The 25,753-nt window shown below is 44.4% G+C and overlaps 1 protein-coding gene across 1 annotated transcript in view; it reads left to right on the plus strand.

Moving 5' to 3' along the window:
• The window catches only part of LRRC1 (leucine rich repeat containing 1), a 121,340-nt gene that overhangs the window by 51,442 nt on the left and 44,145 nt on the right, over positions 1-25,753 (plus strand). The window contains exons 3-6 of the mRNA XM_066603869.1: positions 4,264-4,342; positions 6,701-6,790; positions 21,985-22,041; positions 22,818-22,881. Coding sequence (XP_066459966.1) covers positions 4,264-4,342; positions 6,701-6,790; positions 21,985-22,041; positions 22,818-22,881 — 290 coding nt within the window. The remainder of the gene's footprint in view (positions 1-4,263; positions 4,343-6,700; positions 6,791-21,984; positions 22,042-22,817; positions 22,882-25,753) is intronic.

Below are 25,753 nucleotides of genomic sequence, written 5' to 3' on the forward strand. Positions count from 1 at the left end.
CGTTGTCTAACTGCACTGACATCGTGCAGTTTTCATTAAGCTGCCGCTTATCGTTGTCTTTCAGCGTGCTGATAGACGACAATCAGCCTTATCAGGGATTCACAGCGGGGATACAGCTGATACTATTGTGTCAGCTGTATCCCACTCCCTGAAGACAGACTGAGTATGAAGAACAGAGCGGTCCCGCAGTGTTCTTCGTCCTCCGCCCTGTGCACTCAGCGGCCCTGCTTGTCTTCTGCATCCCCCGCTCGGAGCACAATGTAGATCGCTCAACGTTTGAGCGATTACCTTGGACTGTAAATGCACACAACGATGTCGCTCGGAAGACCTCTTGAGCGATATTCGTTGTCTAAATGGGCCTTTAGAGAACTGGTGCAAGAAAAGTGGGGGCATCAGGCCTCTAAACAGCAATTTATAGACCATAAAACGTACATTCTTGCCTTTATACTTAATTAGTAAAGAGATAACTCTCACACACCCCATCTGTAAAACGCCCCGTTTCAAATGCAGCATTTTACCACGATTTTGGGCACCCCAATATTGTAACTGGTGATGAGGTCGGTTTTAAAAAGTGCTTATAACGCACGAACATAAAGCAGACAGCACTCACAAATTGTGGCGTTAGAAATGCCATGCTCAAGAAAATAAGGTACGCAGGGTCACCAGCCAACCACACAGCCGGAAGCCGCTATGGGTCTCCTGCATGCAGAATTCAGGCCACCCCTATAATCGCAGGCAATTTATCACACTCTGTGAAGCTTTCCATAGGCTAACTATGGAAAGCGCAGCGCCTGCGTCCATGAGCGGAGAATCCTAGCGTCTCTTCACTCGTGGGATTTAAATTGTGGCATGCTGAGATTCTCCATGGTAAGCCTATCTATCACGCTCACCTTAGAGACCTGTTAGCGCCCCCTCACCCCCACAGTGCAATATTGCTAGTGATATTCCGCCTCAGCTGTGGACAGGGGGCCTTGGGGCTCAAACTCATTTTGTCCTGTTTTTTTGTTTTTATTTTTCCCTTTTTTTAGTTGCTGTTTTTAGTGTATGTGTGTGTGGGGGGTAGTCCTTTTAGAAGTACATGTCTGGATAAAGCCTCCTGCACATGGGCGGGCCGGATCCCGCAGCGGAGTTCGACCGGTGATCCGTGCATACCTGTTTGGTGTTTTCTGTTCAGCACTGAAGATGTCGGCCAGCACCCTGTCGTGCATGCGCAGTAGCTGCCAGCGCTTTTTGATAATGCCCTTGATACTACTTCGGTGCTCACTGTGGAAGTGCCACAGGACAGACTGCTTCCATTAACTTCCATGGAAGCTGGCCATGCGTAGCCAGCAAAAAATCCCAGCATGCTGCAAGTTTTCCCCCACGAACAGAAAATCGCCGCTTATTTCTGCTTATGAGCAGTAAATCATGTTTTGTCATAGCATGCTATGGGCTGGATTTGCTGCAGAATCCAGGGGCGGACACCCACTCTGGATTTCACAATGCAAATCCGCCCGTGTGTGCAGGAGGCTAAAGTGTGAATGTAGAGTCACAACTGAATGGTGATGGAAACCATGTTGTACCAAATGTGGTAGGTGACCCATTGCCACCATATTCTCTTGTTCAGGCTCGCACCCTTGTGATACTTGGAAGCTGCCAGTATTGATTTTTGTCTTGAGGTGCTGTACAGTGAAATGAATGTCACACCCTCCTTTTGGAGAAGAAGTAAAAACAAATCACACAAGTGGAAATGAAATACAATATGCAGTGTAGTAAAAGGTTAAGCATTAGACCAGAAGTACATATTGACTAGAGAGAAGTAGGGGACAAATGGAATGAAGTTAGAAACTTCAAGATCGCAGCATTAAACTGCATAGAATTTGTTACCATGGAGACACATTGTCTGCATAGGAGCTGTAAAAACAAAACTGTTGAAAATCTATCATGAAGGCCTATTGCAGAGTTGTTTTCTTTTAGCTTTTATTAGAACAGTTAAAATTTTTGTTGTGAAGGTGTTTTAAAGCTACATGAGACCTGAAGTTTACTGCAAGCACAAACCCATATCATCTTGGTTGTGGTTAAGGGCTGATTACAGTCTGATTGTAGTTCCCAAGGCTGCTTGCTGAATATTGTATCGACAGACCACTGGAAACCCAGGACCAGCTAGTAGTTGATAACGGTGACCACTTGTGTAGAGAGAGAGAGCGGTCAGTCTTGATGATGGGGGACGAGGAGAGGCCGGCGAGGCGCTGCCCCGTGACTCAGACCTCCGTTCCAACTGCATCTTCACAGTATAGTTAGTAAATGCAGCAGCATCTCAAGAGTGACATATACATGGGTGTGCCTACCTGTGCCTGATTTATGCTGCCCGCAGTTCGGGTGGCATAGAGCTGGTGACAGGTTCCCTGAAAGCAGCTGGTCAGACTCTGAGTTTAAGACTTCTCATTTAAACCCAGAAGCTGTCCAGAAGGATTAGGTGTCGCACTTCTAAGAGAATGGTGGGAGTGGATAAATTCTGAATAAAACCTTGCCGTTCCACTACAACCTTCACATCTGTTGCATAGGTTAGAACTAGCATGACTAGTAGGTTGGTGATTTGTCTTGGAGCAAATGTTAAAGAAATTTGATGCATCTTGATTTGAAGAGTAAGGCCGCCTGCACACGCACAGGTTGGACCCCGCATGCGCGATTCCCGCAGCGAAGTCCGACCCGGTGACCCCAGCTTACCTTTCCGCCGGTCTTCTCCTCCGCTGTGAATGTGCCAGCTGGCGCACATGCGCAGTACAGAGGACACCACGCTGTTTTTATGGGGGTGACGCGGCTCCCACGACCATTCTGCAGTGATGATTGCCATGTGATTCAATCACGGCTAGCCCTTCTTGGAGGCAGGGATTTTGATGCCCCAATCCAGAAAGGGCTGGCAGAAGATAGAAGACGAGTGACGGACTTGAAGAGGAGAAGACGCGTCGGAGATTACAGCGCCTCTTAGGTGATGTATTATTTTTTTGTTTACTTCAGCTAGGGCTTATTTGGGGGCTTTTACAGTAGGATTTCCTACTGTAAAAGTTGTATTGCACAAACGCATATTCATGTGATGCAACAAAATTGAAGGCTCCATAGGAAGCATGGGCTAGAAAAAAATCGCAAATCACAGCTGTATAGGGCATGCCGCTATCTTGTATTCTCGCAATGTAGCAGCCTACAAAACATCGCTCGTGTGGAAGAACCCGTAGGACAGCATGGGCTCTACACACCTGCGACTTGTAGCACTGTCGACAAAATCGCACGGTGAAGTCGCCTGTGTGGATGCAGCCTTGCTGAACTTTTCGTGTGACCTTTAACAAATCTCTCATTTTGGGTAGAGGATACAGTAGTGATACAATATTCTTCCAGGAATAGAGGCCTGTAAATGGAATAATTAGAGCTTCTAGATAGGGGTTGGTTTTGGAGGATTCCTTAGTAAAGCAGCGGGGTCGGAGCAGCGTTTCCACAATAACAATCTTTGCCGCTGCTAGCCGGATTATGCTTAGGCTGCCTTGTGCTGCTTTGGGTCTGTTTGTGTGACGCAGTTGGGATTAAGTACTCGTCTTTTAGTTGTACGTGAATTTGTCCAGCATATGCCCCAGAACATCTGGTCTACACCGACGGACTTCTTCCCAAGCTTTGTATTCGCATGCGATGATCTCCTCCGTGTGGAAGTTGTCTCATATGATCAAGACATATTAAAGACGAAAAGCATTCAGGAGTGTTCTGAGGTTTTAATGTCATGTCTAATAAAACAAATCGGCTGTCTAGGAAGGTGAATTATTGCTGCGTGATACAGAATAGTGCCTTGAATAATTCATGAGATGAATGTACTGCTGCTCCCACAGCGCCCCCCAACTACCCTGATCAATCTGAATATAGCTTCAGCCACGGAAAGATATTCTTAATATAGAGAATAGGAGCAGATTGACTTCTATCTACGGGATGAAACAAGTCTTTCCTGCTGCTGACACTCCTTACATAATGAACCGGTCTACGGAGCCGGACAGATCTTTTTGATCCTTTTGGGCACTTTAGAAATCTGTTTAGTGACTGCAGCTTCACAGGCACGAGGTTTGGTTTATTGATATCCCAAGAATAAAAACTGGTTAATACATCAAAAAGGTAATTCGCATTGTCCCCTTCTACATTTAGTAATAAGACTACAATGGATTCACCTAAAAGATACAAATGGTCATTTTTGGAGTATATTGTAACTTCATCTTAAAATAACAATCATATCTTTATAATTTGTTTCAGATATTCCAGAAATTCCAGAGAGCATCTCATTTTGTAAAGCACTCCAAGTGGCTGACTTTAGTGGAAACCCTCTCACGAGGTAAGAGCTGGAGGTGTTAAAGGGTTGTTGTCAACGCTACAAGTTGTTTGCTATTCACAGGATAGGGAAAAACTTGCTGATTGGAGGGGATCCTACTGCTGGGATCCCCACCAATCCTAGACTTCAGTCCCAGCATGTCCTGAAATGTGGGCCAATGAGGCCATGTATACACTTATCCTTGTCATTCACTTCAGTGTCCCATTGAAGTCAATGCACTGCCCCCTTTTCTTACACTTTGGGACATGTGCTGAAACTTTGGTGTCTATGGGGATCCCAGCAGTAAGACCTCCACCAATCAGCAAGTTATTCGCTTTCCTCTGGATAGGGAATACGTTGCTTAAATGGGACTGATGCTCCTTTTAGATTAGATGATTTATTGTTTGAGCGAGCAACTGACGTCACCGCTGACTCGTTCAGGCTGATTATATAGATCATTGTTGAGAATCCTTCACTTCTCGTTCAGTTACCTCACATTCCCATGTGAAACACTGAGCGGGGTATATTTAAATGTAACAAGAAGTGCATGAACCAACTATTTTTTTTAGTCCTGCTGAAACCCATTGACAAACAAAAAGTGCGCAGTTCTTGTTCGGTCATTGGCTCACCTTTAAAACAAAGGGGCTGTGGTGGTGGTGCCATATGCTTTTCACTTGGAGGACCTGTTATGTCCTCTGACTAGTGGATCAGGCTGCAGACCTCTGGGTCCTCTGATTTACTGACGTCTTGTTCTAGCACCCCAAACCCCCTGGTTCCTCCACAATGGCACCTGCTCCTTTCAGAAACTGATTCTAACTAATTGTAAAGTAAGCGGTCGCCACTTCAGTGTCAATGACAGATATGGTTAGTGGAGACCATTCACATGACGATTGACTAGTGACGAGCTCTCAAAGTTACTGCAGCCAATACAGCTGAGGAATCAACAAGGACCTGTCTGTTAAGGGTTTGCAGCCTGTTCCACTTGTCAGAGGACGCAAGTCCGTCTTTATAGGGGTATTTTCATTATAGAACACGGCATATCCTGGAACTGCCGTAACTTCTGATTTATAGATACAAGCTTCTCTCTCCATATCAGTCAATGACATGGTGGTTGTGCTTGTAAATGGCCCTCTTGTTGAAGTCTTTGGAAGTTATGGAAACGGCCAAGCAGTGGTGGCACCTGCACCCTGCCAAGCATTAAAGGGGATTTCCAGGAAAATGCTGTTGGGGACCTAACCTCAGGGTAGGTTATCAATAGTTGATTGGCTGGGGTCCATCACTCGGTACACCCATACGATCAGCTGATTGAGTGCCACCTGATATTGCCGCTATGCACTGGGGTACGGAGCCGAAGCTGATATCTCCAACCCCTGTATAGTGAACAGCACTTGTAACTGCAGGGGCAGTTGTCATTAAAATCCAATAGAAGCTGCCCCTGCAGTTGCAAGCACTGGCCACTACATGGTTCAGAGCAGCAGCTTCCGGTCGTTGAGTGCCAGATCAGTTGATCCCAAGCAGCAGACCTCCGCCGGCCAACTATTGACAACCTTCCTATCCTGAGGATAGGTCATCAATAGGATTTCCCTCTTCACATGCCAATGAAATGTTAATGATGGAAATAAACCTCTAAATGAACTATTATTTAACTAGAATTTAATTAGAATTTTCAACACTTCAGTAGAACAGTATATTTTGTGAACCTGGTTTCTAGCTTTCAGCCAGTCTCCTCTTTTTATTTTAAACTTTTGGAAAAATCCCTGCTTTGCCCTGACTGGATCTGATCCCAATAAATTTATTTCTCTTGCGCAGAGATATATTATGGCCGATTGAAAGCGGCATTAATAATCTTTTTCTTTTTTTTTTTTTTTCCTGCTGTTGAAAGTCTCTTACAAGTGTGACAGAAAAAGTGATACATTGTGTCCGTTACATCTAATAGGCCTTGTACATCCTAAAGTATAGCACCTATACAATTGTAACTACTTTAGAACATTCAGTTAGCACATCGCTATCTGCACTTAAGTATAGTTCATATAACTTTGGGCTTGCCTTATAACTACACCCTCTTAGTACATCTTTGTTTTTTTTCTCTTGGCACACAGTTATATTTTTTAACACACATTGTATATCAGATGTATCCAGTAAACCAGGTACTTAATGCACTTTGAATAAATTCCATTCGTCAAGAGAGCGATCCCACTGGACTTGCAGGCCTGTACTTCTGACACAAGGCAGGACCGGTAGCTGATTTGGGGTTTACGTACCATCTGCATGATTGTAGTAGCCATAGGGATTTGTTTCGAGGTGTGTTGGGTTTGTGCCATACGTTGCTGCTCTTGGGCCTTTTGTGATGAATGCTATGTTTTTCTCTTCTTTACAATCTAGGCTACCAGAAAGTTTTCCCGACCTAGAGAGCCTCACATGCCTTTCCATTAATGATATCTCGCTGCAGGCACTCCCTGAAAACATTGGAAAGTAAGTCATTCTGCTGTTTTGTGACCCAGCTAGATAAGGTGGAAAAAAGAATGGAAATGTTGAGATTTGCTTCCCACCGGCTCCTGATAAATGGGCTCTTGTCATGACATGAGAATAAATGTGTCATAGACGGGGAAACAATATGTAGAAACGAAAGGCTCTCCATAATATATAGCTATAATACTGCCGGTTCTGCTTAAAATAGAAGAATATGAACATATTTGCATTTCCAGGTCTGGATGCCTACTGCAAAAAGGATGACGGGATCTTTATTTCTTTCTTTCCGCAATCCCAAGATATTGAGTACACAAAGTGTGGTATCCACACACTAAAAACTGAAAGAAAGGCTCTCCAGATGTCTTAATACTAAAAATATTGAATGCGTGAAAAATGGCCACCAAGAATGTGTATAAACAGCACAACTTGTGTGTACCTGTTTTGGTAATATCAGTGACTTCTACACATTGCACTCACTTGTAATAGCTGTGCCCTGTGTAGGACTAATGAATTCATTGTTGCTTCTGGTTTGGGTCTGCTCTGATGACCAGTAGTGTTACACAGTGAGACAGAGGCGAAGATATGCTGTGTTTAGACGTAACGATTACTGTTCAAATGAGTGAAGGTGAACCATTTCTCGTTCGGTTTAAATGTGAGCCAACAACCGAAAAAGATTTGTTGACTTGACGTTCGTTGTTCATTTCGAACAAGCATAAAAATCGTTGGCTCGTTCACTTATCGTTTTATTTAAGCAATCCCGCTCAGTGTTTCATGTAGGAATCTGGAGCACTGAATAAGTGAACGATTCTCAACAGTGCCTCTGCCTGTCTAAACATGCTAAGCGAGTGCGAATGAGTTAGTGGCGACGTCGCTCGTTCGATCTTCCAAACGAGAATCGGCTCCTCTATAAGGGGTAATGGCCTTGAAATGCTTCTGGAATGTGAAGTATTACTAACTAAAGGTCAATCTAGCTGCTAGGATGGTTTAAACCTCAGATCTAGAACAGTCGGCAGTCCTACTAAGCTTATACTATGGACTATATTTCAAATCTGGAGCATGCTTATGTTGGGGATTCATACGCACTTTTAATCCACAGCATGAACATGATTAAACTGAAGGTTTGGTGCATGGACGCCAGTCAAACAAATATGGGCAGAGCGGGCCAGCTGTGAACACGCATGCGCAACCTGTCAGACTTGAGATAACGAGGCAGGCGTGTACTATCACTGTTGGAGGGTTAGTGCCGGCGGCAGCTTATACATATTGAGCTAGTTTATATGCCTAATAGCCAGGACACAAGATCTGTGTGAATGAGCGCCATTGAACAGATGAAGGCATGTTTTACAAGTTATCGGAGTGCTAAAGACATTAAGGTGCAATTATCCAGCTATTAAGGTTTATAATCATCGTTAAGTAATATTTAATTAAACCTATACAGCCCATTAGGAAGCAGTAGTACTGTAAGTTAGTGACGCTCTAGCAAGGACTTATTTTGGTTATTTGGACAGCATGCATCTATTCACTGCATGGCTTGATGTTGTGCGTTCTGATTGCTGCACTGTCACAGTGGGCCCCGCAGCAACATATTTTGTTTAGTAATTTTATTTGATTTATATGGTAATCCAATTTGTGGTTCGTTTGTTTTTGTTTTTCCTTTTTTTTTTTTTTTCTTTTCTTTTCATGTATTTTTATATTATGACATCTGTTTCTTTCTATAAAGGTTTTGGAATGGTCTGATCGTGGTTCATTTACAGTTTTTACTTGATTTTATTAGCTTTTTCATGAAGTCATTGTAAATCAAAATGCTTACTTTTGCACCCATATAACTTGGATTACAAGCTACATTGTGATTGCAGTGAGGAAGCGTATAGCTGGCCATGTGTATTAGATAAATCGGGGAGGGGGATCATTAACACGGTTGTTTGTCCCCCCCCCATACAGACAGCATTCTGCAGCAGCAGATCTGTGCCCAGCAAGTGAGAAATCAGAAGAGCTGATGAATGAGCATTCCCTTATTCGTTGGCTGATTACGTGCATATTGACACGGCTGATTGGGAAAACAAATGTTTGTGCCTGGTAATCGACCCGTATAAAAGGCCTTTAGCCATTAGTCTTTATCAATATGGAAATGATGATGGGTGCTGAAAACCTTATCTAGTCCTGATCACCTTATGGTACTTTTAGCATGAGCGATTTGGACAGATAATCCTTCCATGTAAAAGCAGGGGAGCAACAGGGCGCTGAGCGAGAAATCACTCATTGGTCACTGAATCCAAGCGACTAATGAAGGACTAATGAGCGACTTGTTGTGTAAATATGTAGTCCCTTATCTGTGAACGACAGGGCCAGCATTAGGGGGGGGCGGAGGCTATCTGGGCAATTGCCCTGGGTCCCCCATCCCCAGCATTGTCCCCAGGCAACCTGAAGCACTGACTGAACTGGCTAATGTGCAAATGTACAGACAGGTTGCAGCACCCTCCCTGAGCAGTGATGTAGTAATTGGAAGGGTATGCTCACTTGGGGTGGAAATGCTGCAGAATTCCACAGCCTTTCTGCATCCAAAACAGAGTGAAAATCTGCACTATTTGTGTATATTTTGACTCGTCACAGTATACACCAATGGTGCGCACCCACAGCTGATTTCAGCAGGTACAGCGCTCCCTCTCACCTTGCAACTCTTGCGCCTTAAATGCGTCATGGCAGCCTCTATCAAGCGCCAATCCACTAGGTGGGTGATGCCACTTTTGGATCAAAGCATTGGCAGTGCAACATGTGCCAAAGTCGCAGTGTAGCGCCCGCCTAATTCTCCTGCAGTGTTTAGCTTACAGAATTGCTAACGCTGAAACATTTCTGTAACAAACTTTTGCTGTTAGCGCTACCTTAAGACAACACAAGTTTTTCAGCCACTGAAAGCAAATATAGTTTTATTACCTGTTTTAGTTTTCCTTTGCAACTTAATTGGTGAACTTTGAGGTTTATATTTCTAATATTTTGGAAGTCAAGTTACCAAATAACAGGCTTTTAAACGTTTTTTCAGGTCGTATAGCAGCAATTCAACAATTTTCTAGCTGGCAGATTTCAGTAAACGCCGCGCTTTACTTCAGCTGGCTAAATGCAGATATCCATCGCTTGTCATTTAGTTGGCACAGTTCTGTGCTGGTAAGAAAGGGCTTCAGCATTTTGTGTTCCTGCTCTCAGCCATGGATTAAATGAATATACAGTAAGTTGTGAAAAAGAAAATCAGTGTTTCGGGCATTGGTGTACTAGTGGCGGTCAGGAAAATGTGTTAAAGGGGTGGTCTCGCGAAACCAAGTGGGGTTATACACTTCTGTATGGCCATATTAATGCACTTTGTAATGTACATCGTGCATTAAATATGAGCCATACAGAAGTTATTCCACTTACCTGCTCCGTTGCTAGCGTCCTCGTCTCCATGGTTCCGTCTAAATTCGCTGGCAGCTTGCTTTTTTAGACGCGCTTGCGCAGTCCGGTCTTCTCCATTCAGCACGAGCCGCTTCAGTGTGCTCCCCGCTACAGCTCTTCTGCGCATGCGCAGACGAGCTGTCACTGCTCGGGAGCGCGCTGCAGCGGCCATTCTGTACCTTCCTCTGTTATAGGAAGGTGCAGAAACTGGAGCTGCCCAGCGGAGAAGCCCAGCCCAGCAGCCCCGAGAAGCCTCCCAGGTAAGTGATTTGTGGGGGGGGGGCTGTCGCTGCGCCGGGCTGCCGCTGCGCCGGGGGGGGCTGTCGCTGCGCCGGGCTGCCGCTGCGCCGGGGGGGGCTGCCGCTGTGATGGGGGAACTAGCGCTAGGCCGGGGGGGCTGTCGCTGCGATGGGGGGGCTGTCGCTAGGCCGGGGGGGGGCTGTCGCTAGGCCGGGGGGGGCTGTCGCTAGGCCGGGGGGGGGCTGTCGCTAGGCCGGGGGGGGCTGTCGCTAGGCCGGGGGGGGCTGTCGCTGCGATGGGGGGGCTGCCGCCAGGCCGGGGGAACTAGCGCTGGGCTCCGGAACCTAGCGCTGGGCTCCGGGGCCTTCACCTGGGCTGAGGGTCTAGCGCTGGGGAGCCGGGGGCTAGCGCCTTACCTGCTGCCTGGCGGTGGGCGTCTGGTCGGCGGCTGCGGGGCGTCTGGTCGGCGGCTGCGGGGCGTCTGGTCGGCGGCTGCGGGGCGTCTGGTCGGCGGCTGCGGGGCGTCTGGTCGGCGGCTGCGATGCGTCCGGTTGCCATGGAGACACAGCTGGCGGCGTCTCGGGAGCGCGCACGTCGGGCTGCAGCGAGCGACGGGGAAAGAGCCGGCGGCCATCTTGAGGAAACTTTTATAAGTTGCTGAAACGCTGGAACGGTAAGTACGAACCAGCTAGAAATGTCATTTACAGGGGGGCTTAGTAATGTGTACTTAATGGGGGGGACTGGGCAAAAAAAAAATTTAACTGCTTCCTCGAGACATCTCCTTTAAGAATGAAACTTAAAGGGAAAACGTGAATTATGAACCTGCATGAGACCAGATGTAGACTTCAAAATTTAGTGTAGTCTGACCCTCAAATAGAGTAGAAAGCAAAAAGTGCCATGTATTTGCATGCTCACGTGATGCGGAGAAGCATTGTTGGGTTGGAAGGGGGCAACGCGGCACAGATTCAAACATTGTAAAGCGCAGCTTACGTTTACGGGCTTTAATGCCTGTAGATTAAAAACTAACTAATGGTGACGGTAAAGTTCCCTGGTGTAAGCACCGAGTCATAACTGACACCCAAGGTGACGTCACATTGTGATATGTTTTTGGCAGACTGTGTTTGCAGGGTGGTTTTCCATTGCCTTCCCCAGTCATCTCTTACCCACTAGCAAGCTGGGTACTCATTTTACCGACCTCGGAAGGATGGAAGGCTGAGTCAACCTTAAGCTACCTGAATCAAGCGGGGATCGAACCTGCAACCTTCAGGTCATGAGCAAGGGATTACGACTGCATTTCTGCTGTCTAAAAAATCCACACGATGACTAGGGAAGACAATGGCAAACCACCCCACAAAAAGTTTGTCAAGAAAATCTCACAATGTTGACATCACCCTAGAAGAACTAACCAATATGTGCCTCTGAATGCAGGCTTGCATGTTTGATGTAAGGCCACATTGTAGGTATTGGTAAATGACATATATGTATACTGTCTTCTGAAGGAGCAACAGTGTTACACAACAGCATCATGCTACAAAGAATTGCAGAATGGGCACCTTGAGGGGCAGAATTGGCTTGCACACCTCCTGAAGCTCATTACCAGCTTCTAGCAGTTGGCGAACAGCAAAAATTGTCTGGTTAAGGATGTTAATACTTTTGAATTAGATGGACGCCCCTTTTAAGTTCATGCACAACTCTGTAAGGTTTCATGTGCCCTATACTGGAGCTAGAGCCCCCCACAGAAACGTCACTCCCCGGCCGCCGGCTCCGCTCTGCGCATGCGCCGGCAGACTACACATGAAGGGGCCGCGGGAGCAGGCGAGTGACGCACTGCTCTCTGCAGACGCTCAGGTCTGGTCCCGCTGCGAGAATTCTCACAGCCGGATCTGACCCGCCGTCTGCAGGCGGCCTTAGGCCTCCCTCACACAGGGCGTTTTATACAGCGTTTAGCGCTGCCTTTTCAGCCCAGCGCTAAACGCTGTACAAAACTCCCATTCATTTCAATGGGGCTACTCACACAGGGCTGAAAACGCAGCGCCTCCCAACGCTGCGCTTTGACAGCGATGCAAGTTCTATTTTGGGGCATTTTCAGTCCTGCGTCGCCCATTAAAATGAATGGGCAGCGGTTTTAGCACTGCTGAAAACGCGGCAACACTTGGTGCCGTGTTTTTGGCAGCGTTAACCGCTTGCCGATTTTCGGGTGAGGGCTTGTAATAGAAGCCCTACCCCGAAAATCTGTCCCAGCTGGCTAGAGGAAAAAAAAAAGAATACTCACCCAGCCGCTGCAGTCCGGGTCGCGGCCGCTGGTCTCTGCCGCTGATTTCGGCTTCCCCTTAATTCACAAGTCTATTGCCGTAGGCCAGGTTTGAGATGCCAGCCTCCAGCAATAGAGTGCTGTGATTGGGCATCGAGCGTGCCGACAACCAATCACAGCCCTTCATTGACTGTCTCAGCCAATCAGAGCTTGCCGGCAAGCTCTGATTGGCTGAGACAGTCAATGAAGGGCTGTGATTGTTTGTCGCCGCTTGCTCGATGCCCAATCACAGCACTCTATTGCCGGAGGCGGGGTTCTCAAACCTGGCCTCCGGCAATAGACTTGGGAGTGCCAAGGAAGCCCGGATCATCGGCCGAGACCAGCTGACTTGGGGGGATGTGGGTGGGTGGGTGTGCTAAGTGCCTTAACAAGCTATGAGTGTATGTCGGATACTTCTAAGTTTCTGCTTAGTTTAAAAGCCTATAGTCAAAAATACTCCTTCCTTACCCAATGGCCAATACTGAGGGTTGGCCACCAATAGTGTAAAACTGAAGAACCTCTTTAAAAAAAATTAATAACTCTAAGTTCTAACTTATTTTTTTTTTTTTAATACTGCTTGATCATCCTTAGAAATGTATGTATAGCACCATGGAATATTGCGTAAATGGTAAAATTGCAGCAAAACAGATCTAGCTCCTCTCTCTGCATTGAATTTATCAAAGCTATGAGTGCATAAAATGTGTTTTACTGCTAGCATTTAAGATACACCATATAAAAAGCATCAATACTGCTCCAGATGGAATATATGGTGAACCGTTTTGCTGTGATGTAAAATGTCTTGATACTTGTTACAGTTATCACCATTATAATGTATCCTTCTCCCTTTACTTGTTAATACCACATTGGGAAAAAAGTGATGCAACCCTAACCCTATTGTAGCCTAATGTACCCCTGCTTATAATACCATGAAATGCCCTGTATAAACTCTGTGGGGTGCTATACACCTCTTTAAAGCTGCCCCAGAGTCCTGATTCTCGATGCAGAAATGTCCATAAAAGCTAATCTGATTACAACTCATTTTTCAAAAGCCCTATCAAAAATTAAAGTTGCTACCTAAGTGATTACCATTGGAAATGCCAAAAATGCTCAATTGTGCTTCCTGTCAGACACCTAGTGTCATATTGCGTCTTCAAAAAGTTTTTTTTTTGTTTTCCCTTTTTTAAATGGAATTATTAAAAGAGAGAAAAAAAAAAAGTAAAGATGATTTAATTTTTCGAAGTTTTTGCAATCCAGTAAAAAAAATGCAGTGGTTCCAAACCAAACCCCAAATGTCACTGGGAAACCCCAGATAACCGAAATATTGAACTGCCTGCTTCAGATTGTTGCAGTGCACTTTACACATGGAAATCTCTCTATTTGCAGCCTTCTGTCTGTCATCAGGCTTGCCTATTTGACGGTCATTGTCACATTTCCATGTAACGTAGTGGCATCTAAATGGCATCTTTTGTTTTGCGTGCGCATTTTTATCTTTTTTTTGTTCATAACATTTACTCTTTGTCCTAAAATGTGAGGTTAGAAAAGATTAATGCAGATTATACCTTTTGGGATAATGTTTGCCTCTGTGCTCAATTCAGTCATAAATAAAGCCCTGAAAAATCGGCGTGTTACTATGGTGACGTTGACAAAAGCTTAGCATATGAAGTGAGGGAAAGGCTTAGAGGCTTACTGCCATCTCTAATGGCTAGTATGCTGCACACCGCTATTTTTAAACATTATATACATCTATTATTTGTTTGGGTTGTTTTTTATTTATTTTAAAGCTGCATTCATCACTGGGAGAAAAAACAGGAGTCGTCCAATTCGCACTGATTAGTACAGCCGGAAACAGCATGTTGGTTTTGGAAACGTGTACAAAAGATAAAGAAAATTAGTTTTCTATCCCAGTGATGCAACGCATGCCCTGACGGCACGCAGAGTATTTTAATTTAACTCTTGGCCATGCAAACCCTATTTTTCTCCAAAACAAGTTTAAGTATTTGGCACAACAGCCCCCTTCAGGTTTCCATCCCGCACATTTATTTAAAAAAAATCTTTATGGTTTTTTTCCTTTTAGATGAAGGGGATTTATTCTTTAATAAAAAGAAAAAAAAACCCACCATGAAATACACACTGTTATTGCATTCAAAGACCCATGGGCTTTTTTTTTTCATTCAGACAGTTCTCCAGAATCAAGCCCACATATTGCTCTACCAGTGGGTTTTATTGGTCTCATTTTGAAGCACGTGTGACTTTTTAACATTTTTCTTTCTTTCTATTCTTGCTTTAGAAAATGGAACGAACGGAAAATGGCTTTTTTTTGGGGGGGGTGTATTGTAATGGCATGTATTGTGCTGGATAAATTGTACTATTTTACAGTATGGGTTTGTATAGATCCGGCAATACCAATTGTGTGTTTTTCTCTTTATTTTTTTTCAATATTTTTAAAGCATTGTGTAAAGGGAAATGGGAACCACATAGACACCTGATCAGTGTTGATGTGGTGGCATCAGAGGACTTAAACAGAATAGATGAATGATTAGATGAGCAAGTCTTCATCTCCCCACCCTTTTTCATGGGGGAAAAAAAGAATCCCATGTGTGATGGTTGGAGAACAAGTATAGTATCTGATTGATAAGGGGGGTGATAACATTGACAAATGATCATGTACCCCTTCCCTTCATATCTTCTAAAGTTAAACAGGTGCGGAATCTGTGCCTCCCTTTTCTCCCTGCACTTCACCTGCAATAAGACTCAAGTGACAACTGTGAGTATGTGCAGCTTTAACTCTGGTTAAATCGCAGCTAGGGCTGTAGTTCATCTTGTTTTAAAGCGGCCAAAATTACTAGCTTTAAAAGAAGGTCAGAACTGAATCTCTAACCGCGGTCAAACCGGAGCTAAAGCCTTCTAAAGCTCCTAACGTCCACACTGCAGGACGAATGGTGTTCAGAACAGGCAGTGGATGGCAAGGAAGAGGAGCCCTAGTGGCGGCCATTTTGGGTAGTGTGATTTGCACTTTTGATGATCAGGTTGTCTCATGGCGTCATTTAAAGGGGTATTCCAGAGACTGAGAGACTAAACACTTCCACTTATTGCTGTTATACCAAACTGAACTCCAGAACCTTTTTTGGCTGTCCTGCACAACAGCGGCTTACCAGCCAGCTTCAGATTTCCACACAGCAGGAGAGTGCAAGAGCTAAATCTCCCATAATGCTCTATTGCCCATTATTGACAAGTGTGCATTCACGACTATACAAACTGCATTGTCCTTATAGAATTTGAAGTAGTAAAACAGAGCATACGGGCCATAACTGGATACCAGATGAAGCACTAAGCAGGAGGTGGGAGATCACAAGGACAACAACTTTGGAAAAAAAAGTTATTGCCTCACCAAGCACAAAACATCCACTTTGATTTGCCGGAATACCCCTTTAGCTCTGAGTTGAATTACAATACAAGTGTCTTGTACAAAAGATTGCTTACAGGGAGTGATTAGTCAATAACCTATTGAGGCACATTCACACTTGTGTCTGTGCCCCCACTTGATATCCGTTCTTTGGCTCTGTTCTTAGCGCCACACACCACAAATGCCAGAGCCACCAGATCCGGCACGTGCCAGACCCAAACTCCACCAGACAGAACTTACTGACTAGAACAGGTTCCTTCCAGTATTTCGGCCAGCTGTTTCTTGGATAAAATAGTGCAGCATGCTGCACTATTACATCTGGGATACCACGCCGGATCTGTGCCGGAGGAGCCTCTGGTGCAGAGGTCAATGTTCTTGCAGTAGCAGTGTTTCTGTAAACCCTTCTGCCTGCACTTTATGAGCCTTGCAATTAACTTTTTTTTTTTTTTTTTTTTTGGCGGTATATACGAATGATTAATTTACAAAATGATAAAGATTTTTCATCCTTTGTCAGTTTTGCATTTCTACACAAAGTAGTTATTGTAGCAAAACTAATACCTATTTGAATCAGAACAATGATCCCATTGTGTAAATGGTTTAAAGTCAATCCACCAGTTTAAAGGGTATTTTCCATTCACCCATGACTGCAGCATTCACCCTTTAGTTGAAACTAAAGAAATTTGAAATGAAGACTGTAAAAATCACAGTAAATCGCGCTGGTTTATGGCAGTAGTAGATTCAAAAACCCCATTCATAGGATCAGCAGGTTTGTTCCAATAGGAGCTTGCTTCTCTCTTCCGGAGAATATGAAATGCAATTATAACATTGTGTTAAACAAGGGTGACTAGAGGGCAGTTCATATTCCTAGTCCTCCCCTTTAAAAAATTAAAAAATTTAAAAAAAAACATATGGGTTATACAAACCTGGCCCTCCAGCATTTTAAGAACCCTGTTTCCCCTAAAATAAGACCGGGTCTTGTATTAATTTTTGCTCCCAAAAGATTTTACTCTTACATATATAGCTGCCTGGAAACTATTTAAATTGACTTTTTTAATTAACTGTAGCCAGGGATTTTTTTTGTAGTAGGGCTTATATTTCAAGCAGCCTCAAAAATCATGCTAGGGCTTCTTTTCAGGGTATATATTTTCAGGCAAACAGGGTATTTATGTCACTTTAGTAGTTGGCAGATAGATTATATGAAGAATGTGTTGATGTCTATGATCTGAGGGCCCAAGTGGGCAAGTGGTAGTTTAAAGTTGTGTAAACGTTTTTTTCTCCGCCACTAGGTTGTCCCGCAGAAGAAAAAACTTGACGGCTGAATGTAGCTTTTCTGACCTGGTGTTTGTAAACTGTCTGTCAAGTTGGTCAGTGGCATTTTTGGGCATATGTTTTGACATGTAGGTTTGACAGGTGGTTTTTTTTGCCTTGTGGAAGTGGAGTGGCAGCATTGCCATGGTGAACAGAGCTGAATATAATGTATATTCCCATTGCCTTATTTTGTTGTTAATGGCCTGCTAGTGTTTGACAAATGTCAGTAGTTTCTGTATGGGTTATAAACTTCTGGCTCTTGTCAGTGTCACTTAGGCTAAAACCAACACATTCACCAACGGAGAATGTTGTACTAGAATCTAAAATCTCATTAGCATTCCGAGTGCTCACATTTTATCTCCCTCCTCCCATATGTTTCAAAGACCATATTTAACTGCCAGCAGAGGAGGATTGTAAAAGCAGCCTATTAACTATGGCATCCTACTGGAATGACTGTTAGCAAAGTTGTGCAATGAATTTCAAAAACCGCTGATGATAAACTTCACTTTCTTTCTCGGCACTATAAAAGAAAAAATATAATAACTGTAAGCAGACATTTTTTATGTCTGAAATCTGTGGATATTTTTGAAAGTCTCACCTAAGTAGTCAAGAGGCCAGTTTGTGATGACTGAATCAGTACCTCTAAAACAGGTATTCCCAATATGTAGTGATAGCCATCTACTCGTTCACGACCCTCCATGGTTTTTTTTTTTCGGTTTTGCACCCCTTTTTGCAGATGTTTGATATCCATGCCAGTGCAGCGAGCAGGAGTTTGCGTAAGTAGCTTGAGTGGGTGCGCCAACTCTGGCCTTGTCATGATGGTCGCTACTCTGATTACAAGGCTAGTTCGTGGGGCAGGCGGGATCACAAAGAAGTTTTTAGCTAAAGAAGTTATGGTGGTTTCGTCGTGATGCCAGTGCCTCTTTGTAATCTGTTCCTTTAGTGGAATAAGGATGAAAGTCAGATGGTAATGCGGTAAAACTGAAGGCACAGCCTTTACTGAGACAATTGAATACAGTGCAAATGTTTAAGTTACAGCAAGCAATGCAATTCCTCCCATATTTCTCTAGCACCTTGGATACCGCCAATGATTCCTCAATTCCAACTGCAGGATGAGCTTTGGATCGCTAAACTGAAAGGATTGTTGCTAAAACTCTGGAGTGCTCTTATTAGTGGAAACGTGCACTGTAGAGAAGAAGTTAACTTGGAGTACTGAACTCCCTGCAGGAACTAAGGGGAGAAAATAGCAGGGTGAGGACGTCTCCAACTCGGTTAAGGTGTACGTTCTAGTTCCGGCTCACGCTTGGATCTTCCCCGGCCCAGGTACCTCCTGGCAGAGGTGAAATAGAGCCTGCAGCTAGAGAAGGCTCTTTCCTCTCCCGTCCTTTGGCTTTTGAACTCCTCCACTCGTGCTTCCTCCTTTCTCTGCTTCTCTGCTCTGCTGACTTGCGCTCCTTCCCCTACCAGCTCAGTTTCATAGGCTTCACTCGACTCCTCTCAATCCCCCCATCACCGGGGCTCTGCCACTTAATTTCACCCATTTTCCAATTCATCTAGGTCCATTTTCTGCATGATCACTTCCACATACAGGGTAAACAAGCAGGGTGAGGGGATGCAACCCTGTCTGATGCCTTTGCCAATCCCAAACCCATCTGTGTCCCCAAACAGTGTTCTTGCAGTGGCTTCTTAATGTAGTGGTTAGAACATGGCAACATTGGTCCAGCAAAGGACAACCTGTGAACAAGCAACAGGATCCTGAGCACCTACGGCTCTTTAATGCTTGTGTGGCGTGAAGGCTGGCCAGTCTGGTCTGATCCACGGAACAGCTACTGTAACATCAAGTGCTGAAAAAGATAATCCGGACTATGGTAGAAAGGTGTCGAACACAGTGCATTGTAGTTTGCTACGTAGCTGAAGATTGATCTGGGTGCCCATGCTGACCCCAGTCCACTGCTGAAAACACCTACAGTGGGCACTAGAGCTTTGGAAGAAGGTGGCCTGGCCTAATGAATCACATTTCGTTTCACATCATGTGCAGCCAGGTGCGTGTGGTGTGACACTTATCTGGGAAGGAGATGGCACCCGGATCCATTATGAAGCTGACAAAGGCAATGTGGTACTCCTGGGCAATGTTCTGCTGGGAAATCTTAGGTTCTGGCATTCATTTGGATTTTATTTGACATGTACCATCTATCTAAACAGTGTTACAGACCAAGTGCATCCTTTCATGGTAATGGTATTCCTTAATAGTCATGGCTTATTTCATACGTCTAAGTCACACTGCAAAAATTGTTCAGAAATAGTTTGAGGAACATGGAGAGGAGTTCACAGTGTTGTCTTCGTCTGCAAATTCCTCAGATCTCAGTATGGTCAAGAATCTGTGGATGTGCTACCAAAGCAAGTCTGCTTCACAGAGACCCCACCTCGATTCATCCTCCTGCAACAATTACCATGCAGAACAGCGGGGAGGTGCTGGACATGACCAACTGCCCCTGACTAGGATCTCCATGCTTCCCACTACTGCTGTCAACAACCAGTCAGCTGGGACATCAGTGGTACTAGTGCACACAGAGGGCACCATTAATCCTTTATAGTCACATGTACTAGGAGGACACACAATTACTACTATTACTAAGAATTGTTTCAAGATCCCACAGGGTGCCTATGGATTATATTACAAGGCTACATTCACATATTTTTAGCATGCACAGCAGGAAAGCTTGTAATGTTAAAGCTATATAAAAAAAAAAAAAAAAAAAAAAATATATATATATATATATATATATATATACTATAAAGGGGCCATGTGTTGTCTGTGGAATTATATGCCCAGAAAATATGGCAATGTGCCTTCAGCCTTAACCAGGTCTCATTAAAAAGGGACTTTAATTGCGGAATCCGCGATCGCTGTCCATGCGGAGTAGAGACATGCTACACTAAAGGCCCATTTACACAGGACGAATGTCTGGCAAACTATGCCCAACACATGTCCCTGTGTACTCGCTCCCGTGCTGCTGCACAGGAGTGAGTATCGCTGGCCCGCTCAGCAGAGAGGCGGGGAGGCTGGAGATTTCTCTCCTCTCTTTACCCTACCTTTCTCCATTCACTTTAGCTGCAACCATTCAGTGCTGAACGGCCACTGATAAAGTGAATGGAATGGGACAGGGGAGAGAAATCTCCTACAGCCGCCCCTCCTACCTGCTGGCCGCTCTGTGAGCGAGCCAGCGATACTGTAGTATGTCTCCATCGGGGCGTTAAACTGGGCGTGATTTGGGCCTTTTACCTGTAGGTCAGCGCAGCCAACCCATACTTCCGGTGGAGACCTACTACACTAATACCAAAGGCATGTATTTTCAATTTTTCGTTCAAACTCGTGGGTACGCATTGCGTATTCCGTAAGCAGAAGCAAAACCATAGTATACTCTATTTTAGCATTGATTTCGCATGGACAGCCTCCATTAAAGTGAATGGATGCAAGTGTTCTGTCGCCCATAAAAAAAAAATTTTTAAATTAACATTGCATACGAGCTTCGGAAAGGCTCACTTCAGAGGAAAATAGAAAAGAAGATAGAAAAGCTGGAATGCCTGCTGGAGGGGAGAGATCTTTTTCTTCCGCGCGGACGATACACTGTGCTTATGCGTAAATCGGAGCGGAAAAACGCTTGCATCTGTAACCATTCGCAATTACTTTGAGTGTGAACGCAGGTCTTCCACTGTTAAAATCTGCATGCAGAATTCATGTGAGCCCGGTCGGGGAAAATAGTGTGTGAATTTATTTGGATTTAATTTTTCTTGGACGAATATATATATATTTTTTTTGTCCGCTTTTTGGACAAAAATATCATGTCAATGTCCTGTATTCGCAGTGCTGTCTGATGTGAGTTGTGCCCGAGAATCTGAGAATCTTGGGCACAACTTTTAAAACCCCTGTGTGCATGTACCCTTAGGCCGGCTTCCCACGGCCGTGACGGGCTCCACCATGGCCGTGGGAAGCCGGCCTCAGTATGGTAAAATTACTGCTTACTTACAAAGTAAACAAGTTTCTTTTATTTATTTTTATAATTCATTGGTAGGTTTATTTTTTTCCTTTTTAGGTGGGGTTCACATGGGGCGGATTTGCTGCAGAATTTCCATGAGGGCCCTCCAAACAGAAATCCTGCTGCATTTATAGTAGCAGCAAAGTGGACGACCTTTTGAAAATCTCGCCCACAAGATGTGAATTACCCGTGCGAAAATTGCCATGCAGTGTGGAATTCACTTCTGCAGCATGTCCATTTTATTGCGGTTTCCTCTGCTGAATTTGCCTCTTCTCAATGAGGGGGTGAATTCTGCATAGGAATTTGCAATAAAACCCACACCAAATGGTGCAAGTTTGGTGGCAGGCTCTCCACGGCTGATCTGTAGCGTAATACCCACTGCGGACTTTCCACTGGAAATCAGCCCCCATGTGGACCAGGGTTTAAAGTTTAGTAACTTGTATTTTTGTTTCTCTGTCTTTGCGGTCACTAGACTCATGTGATTCTTATTTTGCAGATTATCAAACCTCGTGTCTTTAGAATTGAGAGAGAATTTGTTGACCTATTTACCAGAGTAAGTAAATGACTAGTTGAAGCTGTGGGAGGGCTATTGTTTCCAATGTAACGCCATTGAATAAGGCATAGTTTAAATATGTTATCATGGCTGATAAGGCTCTGAATATTAATAGTGAATACACTGCATTAAATACTTTGTGGAGTTGTCACACCAAAATGATTAATGACCGGAGAAGCGATCCTGTTCATTACAATTAATATCAACACTGCCAGGAATCTCATTAAGCATCATGTTCATGTTTAAGTCCTAATTCACGTTCGTTTTAATGATAATGAGTATATTGGCGCACATACTTCCTCAAACGGTTGTTAGAATATTAAGATTGGAGCCCCACCGAGTTCTGCGTGGCTAACCATAGCGTTTATTGAAACTCATACTGGCATTTAAGATGTCATCAAGTAAATTAGTAGTAATGGCATGTAGTATGCTTGGCAATTTGTATCCTCTAATTGTTCTTTCCCCGCTCTACATAAGTCAGTGTATTATGCCGGGTGTGACTATGGTTCCGGAACACTTGTGTAAGAGCAGCCCAGCACCCAGTGGCAATGTGTCTGTATACAGGTGGGAAGCATTACCTCCCTATAAATCCTCCATGTCTTTGTGCTGTGGGTATTAGCTGGGTGATGATAAACTCCAAGCTATATCCAGCCTGTCACACAAGGTAGTTTATGCTTTCTTGGACAGAGACCAAGCACTCTATTTTGCCAGCTACAAAGGAGCCCAGTGTTCTGCTTTGTACTGACCTTCTGCTCTTCTTCCTTTTTTTTTGGCAGGTCTCTTTCACAGCTTCATAGACTTGAAGAGCTTGATTTGGGAAACAATGAAATCTATAACTTGGTAAGCAACTTCTAGGCACAATGTCTCTGATTTTAAAATCTTTAGTCCAAAGTTTTTAATAATCTTCGTGTAGATGCTGAGAGTATATGCATGGTTACAGGGAGTGGGAAAGGAATAATATTTTGTACTGTAATTCTAAGCAATCTTCCATCTCTTCTGCTTTTCCTTAAAGGGGTTCTGTCATTAGGAAACAAAAATTCTATACTAACGCTTACCACATCTTCTCCTGGCTCCTGCAGACCCTCGAGTCACCTCACCACAAGCCGCCAGATTTTTCGGGTGACGAAGCATCCGTTCTCTGCAATGTCACTAATGATGTGACATTCACTGCCTAGCATGTGCACTGTCTCTCTGCAATAGTATATGAACTCTCGCTGTGGGACAGCACGCATGCGCAGTCTCTGGAATAGATCGGCATTCCTTCCTAGGCAGTGAACATTGTCACTAGTGATGTAACCTACACTGACCTGTCGGAAGAAGAATACTGAGAATGGACTCCTCATTACAAAAAAGAGGATCTAGCCGGCTTGTGGTGAGGTGACCCGGGGGACTGAAGATGATCAGCGAGGCGAAGATGCTTGAAGGCAAGGAATAGACAAAAACCCTTTAAGGTGGCTTTACACTCTGAATAGTCGCTCACCTAAAAAAATAGTCGATGGTTGACTAATTATCATCTGGTATTGGCTCTTTGCCAACATAGGGAAACGTACAAGGTGTGAAAAGTCAAGGCGTCCTCCTTAGGCTGTTTTCTCATGGGCGATAACATCATGTGGTTTTTTTTTTGTTTTTTTTTCCAGCAATGCAAGAGTGTGTGAAATTGCTGGAATATTAAGCCCATGTTTTGTTCAGGGTCTTCCTTCACATGCACAATGTTTTCTCATGTGGTGTGGCGTGAAAAAAATCATGACGTGTCATATTTGGCTGTGATAAGCCTTTTTTTTTCGCCCCATGTTTTCATATGGAGCCTCCGATTTATTGCAGCACACGAACTTGTGATGTACGTGCGATGCGTTTTTAACATTACAAACCCCTATTGTCTTACCTGTGAGAAAATCACTGGCAGCAGTGATGTGATGCGGGATTATTTTCCAGGAAAAAGCATAGCTGACGCTCAGACATCACTTATGCGATATCAGTGTGGTTTTTTTCCCTCCCATCTTTTCGCGCCAATATCTCACTCGTCCGTGTGAAACTCGCCCTATACTGCGCTTTCCAATATGAAGAAAGTTAAGTTAGCAATTGTAGAGCTGTTGCAGCACATTTCTCCCTCCACCCATCAGTATCAGTGCCACTTGTTTGCTCACTAATCTATGCTATGATTGGGATACCATTCTTGTGTTCTGTAATCAGGGCAGTTTCCCAAGTTATCAGGGGTCCTAGGCACTAGGGATAGAAATGAATTACTGGCTTCGGAGTGGTTTTACACAAGCCCAATATCAGCTGACAATAGTCTTCAGAGATAGTTGTCCTATGTACACATGGAACCCAGCAGGTTACTGAGCGAGACCTTCTTTCACTAGTCACATCATTTCAATATCGCACAAAGGAAGCGACTATGAGCGACTTCTCGGTCAGTATAAATTAGTAGTCCTTCCTCTATGAATAACTGCCGGCTCACAGTGAATGGAGGAGGGCATCCAGAAGAGATTTCTGCCACACTCTACCTCCATCCACTAAACAACTAGCACTCCTGTGTAAAAGCAGAAGAGTGACTAGGATAAGTCCTCTCCCGTAAAGCCACCCTAAGGATGGGTTCACACAGGGCGCAATTGCTGCAGAATTTTTGAAGCAGATTTTCCACTGAGGAAATCTGGTGGAATTTCCGTCCCGTGAGAACCCATCCTAAGGCCTCCTGCACACTATCGGGTCGGACCCCGCATGCCGGATTCCCACAGCGGAGTCCAACCCAGTACCCAGGCCGGTGACCCCAGTTTACCTGTCCGACTGCTTCTGAACACGCTGTGGATGTGCCAGACGGCACTGGAAGGGGGGGTGTCGCACATCCTGTGATACTTCCGCAGTGCTTACTGCGGAAATGCCGTGGGACGGACGACTTCCATTGACTTCAACGGAAGCTGACCGTGCGTAACCCACACAAAATTGCAGCATGCTGCAATTTATTCTCTGCGAGCGGAAAAGCGGAAAATCACAATCTATTTCCGCTCGTGGAGATGAAATGGCCTTTTGCCATTGAATACTATGGGCTGTATTTGCTGCGGAGTCTAGAGGCGGACGCCCACCGCGGACTCCGCAATGCAAATACGCCCGTGTGCAGGAGGCCTTAGTGTCCAGCTCTTTTTTCATCAAGTCCACACTAGTTAACATATAACCTAGGTACTAAGTGGAAGGGATGGTAGACTTTGAAACCAATCCCTTGCCAGTAGGATCTATTACTGTTCTTACAGGTTGGTTCACAAATAAGTAATTTGACTTTGTTTGAGGATATGTCCTGTCTGTGCAATAGAATTTACTATGCAATTAAAAGTCAATCTGAACCTGTTCTGTACAGCGGTGAGGTCATCCTAAACATCTCCTCTGATGAGCCCAAGTGACACCTGTTTGATACGGCGAAGAAAGTGACAACCACATCTACAATCTGTATAAAACTATATATGAATATAGAATTCTGAGGTTTCTTGGTAGAATGTCTTAGCAGTAGTATTGTCTACAAGAGCTTCTACGATGTAAAGGCTTTTAACTCATAAACTCCAATAAAGACTCTGAAAATGACTCTTCCTTGTAGCAAACCAACATTTGTAGACACATTTACTGGCTTTTTAATAAGGAATAATGGGCCATAATAAAGTGGATAATAAATAGTACACATCATTACCATACAAGCCAGGGCCACAGAAAGCCAATTTAGAGTATA

This window comes from Eleutherodactylus coqui, chromosome 1 (genome assembly GCF_035609145.1).
Source record: "Eleutherodactylus coqui strain aEleCoq1 chromosome 1, aEleCoq1.hap1, whole genome shotgun sequence".
In the NCBI taxonomy this organism is placed as follows: Eukaryota; Metazoa; Chordata; class Amphibia; order Anura; family Eleutherodactylidae; genus Eleutherodactylus; species Eleutherodactylus coqui.